Below are 8,210 nucleotides of genomic sequence, written 5' to 3' on the forward strand. Positions count from 1 at the left end.
AATGACATGGAGAACGGAAGAAAGCAAATGCGCAAAAATTAAAGTTAACAGTAAGAATTTGAGTCTGGGCAGAGAGGACGCAGACACCGGGTCCGGTCCGGTTAGACCGGGTCCGGTCCGGTCAGACCGGGTCCGGTCAGAGAGGACAGTCAGACGGTTTCACCTCAGAAACGTTTCTGAAATGTTTTTGTCTTTAGGAGCTTAAAGTCACAGAGAACACGGTGGTTTACTGTTTCTGTGGTGAAGAAACTCAACACTATAAAACTATAAAACACTACAATATAAAACACTATAATATTAAATATTACAGAATAAAACACTACAATATAAAATATTACACTATTGAATTATGAAACACCACAATATAAAACTATAAAACACTACAATATATTATAATATAAAACACTACAATATTAAATATTACAATATGAAATATTACAGTATACAACTCTAAAATATAAAATATAACAATAATACAATAATGTACAATAATAAAGTGAAAAACTGGTGGAAGGTAGCTCAGTAAATCCACTCCCTCGGTACCTTTGAGCTGAAGTTCATTTAATGACTTTTAATGAACTTATTTTTATAAAAGTGCAGAAACAATATTTCTCCCTTACATGTAGAGTACAAGTTTGAAATGTACATCAAATGAAATGCAGATCTTTTCACTGCACTACTTTATATAATAACTTCATTATAATGTTTTTTGTCTGTCATGCATGATACCAGGTAATCATACACATTGTTAGGACAGATTCAATAAAAGATTTATAAAATGATGACATCATTAAAAACATTTCCCTTCCTCAGGGAGTCCAGTCGTTTCTGTCTCGTCACAGATCACCTCACAATTACAGGAAACTTCAGCTCATTGTGGACGCTGTTGTTTATACTGAGATGGTGAGAGAGATGTCTCTATGTAAATACTGTATATATTGTATATGTATATATTGTATTGTATTTCTTCCCTGTGGTATGACTACTTCTACCTAAGTAAAGCATCAGAGTACTTCCTCCACCACTGGTAGAAACACTACAGGTCCTTTTTCACTATGAACAAATGAAGGCTCAATATGTCATTATGTAGAATTATTAATTTAATGTGTTTAAAATAATGATGCCACATCTTTTAATATTGTAGCTGGTGGAAATTAACTCTATACTGTGAAATAACTTGTGATATCTGTACTTACATTATGATTGTGAAGACACAGATTTGATGTTAATGTGTTGTAAGGTGCTAATTGGATTATAGATCTGACAATAATGATTATTGAGTGATTGTTTTTATGATGAATAAATTCTATGTAGTGCTGCTCTGTGCCTCGTGGTGATTATTGAACCAAGTAATTCTGTGAATGAACTGTAGGAGTTCCCTCTTTGTTTTCATTATGTTCTTGTAACGAAAGTATTTGTGTTCAAATTTAGGAGAGATTTTAATTGTGAGCCACTGGTTGTCAGTAGTACCAGTGAATCACCAGCAGATGTCAGTAACATGCAGAGATGATGGAGATATGAAGCAGGGACAGCCACAGAGGAGACTGTATGTAAAGATATAGATAATAAGGTTATATCTCATATTCATATATAAAGATGTAAACAACAATATCTCTATATACAGTCCAGGGTGTACAAAGTACAATTTACTGTTATTATATTCATAGTATATAGTTTTCATGCCTCAGCCAGAGCGGCAGCCATTTTGTTTTCAGGTTGTCCGTCCGTCTCATTCTCGTAGACACGATATCTCAGTAACGCTTTGAGGGAACTTCTCCAAATTTGGTAAAAAACATTCACTATGACTCAAGGATGAGCTGATTAGATTTTGGTTGTCAAAGGTTGAAGGTCAAGGTCACAGTGACCTCTCAAAACACTTTTTAGCCATTTACTCAAGACCGCCCACGTCCGGGCCAGAGAGCAAGTTTGCACCTCTTCACCAACACTTAACTTTCTACACAACTGCACTTTTACTGGAGTCAAAACAGATTCAAAAAATGGAGACAATCAGAGTCCAATGCAATAGAATTTATTCTTTCACAAGAACAAAAGCGAGATCAGACCCAGATCTGGACTGAAGACAGAGAGCCTGTGCATCATCATATATAGTTCCTTCTTAGGTTCTTAGGGTGTCAGACCCGCGTGGAATTTACCCAAACCAGGGATCCTGGGTGTAGTAGTAGTGCCAGGTGTCCAGAAGCCTCCTGTCTATCTCCAACCTGGGTTTCCTGTCTATCTCCAACCTGGGTCTCCTGTCTATCCTCAACCTGGGTCTCCTGTCTATCCTCAACCTGGGTCTCCTGTCTATCTCCAACCTGGGTCTCCTGTCTATCTCCAACCTGGGTCTCCTGTCTATCCTCAACCTGGGTCTCCTGTCTATCTCCAACCTGGATCTCCTGTCTATCCTCAACCTGGGTCTCCTGTCTATCCTCAACCTGGGTCTCCTGTCTATCCTCAACCTGGGTCTCCTGTCTATCTCCAACCTGGATCTCCTGTCTATCCTCAACCTGGGTCTCCTGTCTATCTCCAACCTGGGTCTCCTGTCTATCTCCAACCTGGGTCTCCTGTCTATCCTCAACCTGGGTCTCCTGTCTATCTCCAACCTGGATCTCCTGTCTATCCTCAACCTGGGTCTCCTGTCTATCCTCAACCTGGGTCTCCTGTCTATCCTCAACCTGGGTCTCCTGTCTATCTCCAACCTGGATCTCCTGTCTATCCTCAACCTGGGTCTCCTGTCTATCTCCAACCTGGGTCTCCTGTCTATCCTCAACCTGGGTCTCCTGTCTATCTCCAACCTGGATCTCCTGTCTATCCTCAACCTGGGTCTCCTGTCTATCCTCAACCTGGGTCTCCTGTCTATCCTCAACCTGGGTCTCCTGTCTATCTCCAACCTGGATCTCCTGTCTATCCTCAACCTGGGTCTCCTGTCTATCTCCAACCTGGATCTCCTGTCTATCCTCAACCTGGGTCTCCTGTCTATCTCCAACCTGGGTCTCCTGTCTATCTCCAACCTGGATCTCCTGTCTATCCTGAACCTGGGTCTCCTGTCTATCCACGACATGGGTCTCCTGTCTATCCTCAACCTGGGTCTCCTGTCTATCCTCAACCTGGGTCTCCTGTCTATCCTGAACCTGGGTCTCACTACAGCTGCTTCTCCAACACCACTGCTCACGGGCCTTCAGACCATTTCTTCTAACTTTATTCCCTCCAGGTTCAATTTTATAACAATCCTACTTCAGCAGAGGCTGGTTTACATACAAATAATAATAATTCCTTTATTTATATAGCCTCTTTTAAAACAAGGGTTTACAGTGCTTTGACAAAACAGCATAAGCATACAAGAGAACAAAGGCAGAAGAACCCAAACAACAACAGCAACAAATCTAACCTCAGTTGTGACTATAGCTATTTCATCGGATTATATAAGTTTAACATTCAGTATATTTATAATGCATACTATATTCTAGTGAAAATCTATAACAATTTCACACAAATGGTTCATATTTTCTATGACTCTGGGTAAACAGGATGTGACCTGACACTAGTCAGTTGGGGGAGGGATACAACACGAGGAGGTGATTCTAGTTTTAGTAGAACATTTGTTCAAAAAGATTTAATTTGTCTTGACATGAAGATGAGCTGCACTGAGGTTAGAAGCTAACATGCGTTGGTTTTGTTGAATTTATTACAGGATCACACACCAGCCGCTCTGACGTGCACTCTTTTCAGCCTTAGCCCTGGCCTCTTTTTCACGTTGTTCTTCAATTCTTTTCTTTTCCGCTCTCATTTTCCTTTCATGCTCTTCCTCTAATTCTTTCATCATTTTTTCAATCTCCTCCTTTTTGGCCTCTGCTTGTTGATTACGAATTTTTTTCATCTCCTTTTGGAAATCTTCCTGAAGTTGCCTCTCCACCTCCTCTTTCTCTTTACGGATCTGCTCTTTTTTCTCCTCCAGGATTCGTTGTTTCTCCTCTTCGATCGCCCTCTCGGCCTCCTGGAACATCTCGCTGGTGTAGTGGCTTCCCCCGTTCTTCGCGACGATGTTCCTGATCTTGTGGAGCAGCTCACTGACCTGAGAGCGAGCCTCCTCATCCTTCAGCTTGTTATTGAAGACGTGGTACTGGCCGTTACATCTGCCCACAAGCTCCTGAAGGTCTAAGCATGTGTCCAAGAACTCCTCAATAGTGGTGTCTTCAAGAAGGTCTCCACCAGTGAAGAGGACCATGCTGTACCTGTCTGCAGCCTGGCCAAAGATTTCCTGGATCTTCTGCACCGTCTGCTTTTCCTCGTCTGTGAATCTGCCCAGCCTGATGACCACCAGGAAGATGTGGGGTCCGGGAGCAGCGTAATTGATGCACTGATTTAAATCCCGTTGTGTTCTCTCCTCGTCAAACCTGGTGTCAAACAGGCCGGGGGTGTCGATGACAGAGATCTGTTGTCCATCTACCGTAGCTCTGCCTTTAGAGCAGTCGACCGTCATGGACTTAGCACTGAACTTGGAGTCAAAGCACTTTCGTCCCAGGATGGTGTTTCCAGTGGCGCTCTTCCCAATCCCAGTCTTCCCCACCATCACCATCCTCAGCTCCTCGTCATTAGTTACGTTGGGTCCTGTGGAGAAGATCGAGTGACACTGAGTAAGAACGTACAACAGGTTGTACACACACTGTACCTGCTGGGGTTTTATTCATATTTCTTTTGCAGACTAATGCCCCAAATCTTCCAAGAAATCATGATTTTTATCTGAACACCTGTATAAATGTTGGAGTGCTCCAGAGTTTGTAGTCAAAGGCACCAAATAATAAATCTGCAGTTCTATCCATTCTACATCTATTGAAGTACCTGTCTCTATCAAATAATACTAGCTTCAGCAGTGATGTATGGAGGAGCAGGGATGTCGCAGGAAAAGTAATAAAGAATTCATCAATTAATAAATGTATTTATAATAGTTTATTTAATGAGTGTTTGATGCTGTTTTTGTAAATCCATTTTTAAATCAGAATATTTATTGCTGGATTAATTCATTCAATAATTCATTTATACATTCTTTTTACAATTCCTGTTTTTAATGACTATTAAAATATGAAACTATGGAAATGCTTTATTACTTTTCCTGTGATATCCCTGCTCCATAGTGATCACAGTTTTACATGAAATGATGGTACTTTAAAACATGGACACAGTTTAGACTTAAATTTACCTGAGTCATTGCCCATGTTTCTGTTGACGTAGGTGCAGCAGCTGAGGTGAAGAGTGAAGGGTTGACTGCAGCCCTTTTGAAATAAAGCTCCGTGCACCAAACCACACCCTCTAAAACCACTGCAATAAGGCCAGTCTCGACTTGGAAAAACACGATCAAGCCAGCCGCCTCTGTGTTTTGTGGTTCGCTTTTTACCACTGATTACGGTAAAAGTTTGAAATACTTGATTTCAAAATAAAAGCGACCATCCCATTTTCGTTTTCACATTCACTCAGTCATGATCAAATTAAAAACACAACGTAATAATGAATAAATATTAAATAATAATGATGATATTGAATTTCTGAATTAAAGCCCTCTAAAAAGTCATAAATGAGGAATTTTCCGATGATTTCAGACTGAAATAAAGATGAAGTGTTTCCACAGACTCCTTGTTTGTGACATTTTAGAGGACTTTGATTTAGAAATTCAATATCATCATTATTATTTAATATTTATTCATTATTACGTTGTGTTTTTAATTTGATCATGACTGAGTGAATGTGAAAACGAAAATGGGATGGTCGCTTTTATTTTGAAATCAAGTATTTCAAACTTTTACCGTAATCGCTGGTAAAAAGCGAACCACAAAACACAGAGGCGGCTGGCTTGATCGTGTTTTTCCAAGTCGAGACTGGCCTTACTGCAGTGGAAATGACATGGAGAACGGAAGAAAGCAAAATGCGCAAAAATTAAAGTTAACAGTTAGGCAGAGAGGACAGAGAGACCGGGTCCGGTCCGGTCAGACCGGGTCCGGTCCGGTCAGACCGGGTCCGGTCAGAGAGGACAGTCAGACGGTTTCACCTCAGAAACGTCTCTGAAATGTTTTTGTCTTTAGGAGCTTAAAGTCACAGAGAACACGGTGGTTTACTGTTTCTGTGGTGAAGAAACTCAACACTATAAAACTATAAAACACTACAATATAAAACACTATAATATTAAATATAACAGTATAATGTACAATAACAAAGTGAAAAACTGGAGGAAGGTAGCTCAGTAAATCCACTCCCTCGGTACCTTTGAGCTGAAGTTCATTTAATGACTTTTAATGAACTTATTTTATAAAAGTGCAGAAACAATATTTCTCCCTTACATGTAGAGTACAAGTTTGAAATGTACATCAAATGAAATGCAGATCTTTTCACTGCACTACTTTATATAATAACTTCATTATAATGTTTTTTGTCTGTCATGCATGATACCAGGTAATCATACACATTGTTAGGACAGATTCAATAAAAGATTTATAAAATGATGACATCATTAAAAACATTTCCCTTCCTCAGGGAGTCCAGTCGTTTCTGTCTCGTCACAGATCACCTCACAATTACAGGAAACTTCAGCTCATTGTGGACGCTGTTGTTTATACTGAGATGGTGAGAGAGATGTCTCTATGTAAATACTGTATATATTGTATATGTATATATTGTATTGTATTTCTTCCCTGTGGTATGACTACTTCTACCTAAGTAAAGCATCAGAGTACTTCCTCCACCACTGGTAGAAACACTACAGGTCCTTTTTCACTATGAACAAATGAAGGCTCAATATGTCATTATGTAGAATTATTAATTTAATGTGTTTAAAATAATGATGCCACATCTTTTAATATTGTAGCTGGTGGAAATTAACTCTATACTGTGAAATAACTTGTGATATCTGTACTTACATTGTGATTGTGAAGACACAGATTTGATGTTAATGTGTTGTAAGGTGCTAATTGGATTATAGATCTGACAATAATGATTATTGAATGATTGTTTTTATGATGAATAAATTCTATGTAGTGCTGCTCTGTGCCTCGTGGTGATTATTGAACCAAGTAATTCTGTGAATGAACTGTAGGAGTTCCCTCTTTGTTTTCATTATGTTCTTGTAACGAAAGTATTTGTGTTCAAATTTAGGAGAGATTTTAATTGTGAGCCACTGGTTGTCAGTAGTACCAGTGAATCACCAGCAGATGTCAGTAACATGCAGAGATGATGGAGATATGAAGCAGGGACAGCCACAGAGGACACTGTATGTAAAGATATAGATAATAAGGTTATATCTCATATTCATTAATCATTAATGTGTTATAAGGTGCTAAGTGGATTATAGATCTGACAATAATGATTATTGAATGATTGTTTTTATGATTAATAAATTCTTTGTAGTGCTGCTCTGTGGAATTTCCCCAAACCAGGGATCCTGGGTGTAGTAGTAGTGCCAGGTGTCCAGAAGCCTCCTGTCTATCCTCAACCTGGGTCTCCTGTCTATCTCCAACCTGGGTCTCCTGTCTATCCTCAACCTGGGTCTCCTGTCTATCTCCAACCTGGGTCTCCTGTCTATCCACGACATGGGTCTCCTGTCTATCCTCAACCTGGGTCTCCTGTCTATCTCCAACCTGGGTCTCCTGTCTATCTCCAACCTGGGTCTCCTGTCTATCTCCAACCTGGGTCTCCTGTCTATCCACGACATGGGTCTCCTGTCTATCTCCAACCTGGGTCTCCTGTCTATCTCCAACCTGGGTCTCCTGTCTATCTCCAACCTGGGTCTCCTGTCTATCTCCAACCTGGGTCTCCTGTCTATCTCCAACCTGGGTCTCCTGTCTATCTCCAACCTGGGTCTCCTGTCTATCCTCAACCTGGGTCTCCTGTCTATCTCCAACCTGGGTCTCCTGTCTATCCACGACATGGGTCTCCTGTCTATCTCCAACCTGGGTCTCCTGTCTATCCACGACATGGGTCTCCTGTCTATCTCCAACCTGGGTCTCCTGTCTATCTCCAACCTGGGTCTCCTGTCTATCCTCAACCTGGGTCTCCTGTCTATCTCCAACCTGGGTCTCCTGTCTATCTCCAACCTGGGTCTCCTGTCTATCTCCAACCTGGGTCTCCTGTCTATCCTCAACCTGGGTCTCTTGTCTGTCCACGACATGGGTCTCCTGTCTATCTCCAACCTGGGTCTCCTGTCTATCCACGACATGGGTCTCCTG

The 8,210-nt window shown here is 40.8% G+C and overlaps 1 protein-coding gene across 3 annotated transcripts; it reads right to left on the bottom strand.

The window, feature by feature from the left end:
* Positions 1–2,540: 2,540 nt before the first annotated feature.
* LOC130176407 (GTPase IMAP family member 9-like) lies at positions 2,541–5,378 on the bottom strand. 3 transcript variants are annotated; one of them, XR_008828858.1, is made up of 3 exons: positions 5,198–5,378; positions 3,084–4,608; positions 2,541–2,555 (listed from the first exon to the last, which is right to left on the bottom strand). XR_008828858.1 is itself a non-coding variant. In XM_056387486.1 (2 exons), exons 1-2 carry the CDS (start codon positions 5,211–5,213, stop codon positions 3,686–3,688), a joined length of 939 nt encoding a protein of 312 aa, XP_056243461.1. In that variant the 5' UTR covers positions 5,214–5,378; the 3' UTR covers positions 3,003–3,685. The 3 variants fall into 3 exon arrangements, 1 of the variants encoding a protein (XP_056243461.1); XR_008828859.1 differs by lacking the exon at positions 2,541–2,555 and adding an exon at positions 2,874–2,891 and having other exon boundaries at positions 3,108–4,608; XM_056387486.1 differs by lacking the exon at positions 2,541–2,555 and having other exon boundaries at positions 3,003–4,608.
* Between the last annotated feature and the right edge of the window lie 2,832 nt (positions 5,379–8,210).

Source organism: Seriola aureovittata, chromosome 10, assembly GCF_021018895.1.
Source record: "Seriola aureovittata isolate HTS-2021-v1 ecotype China chromosome 10, ASM2101889v1, whole genome shotgun sequence".
NCBI classification, from domain to species: Eukaryota; Metazoa; Chordata; class Actinopteri; order Carangiformes; family Carangidae; genus Seriola; species Seriola aureovittata.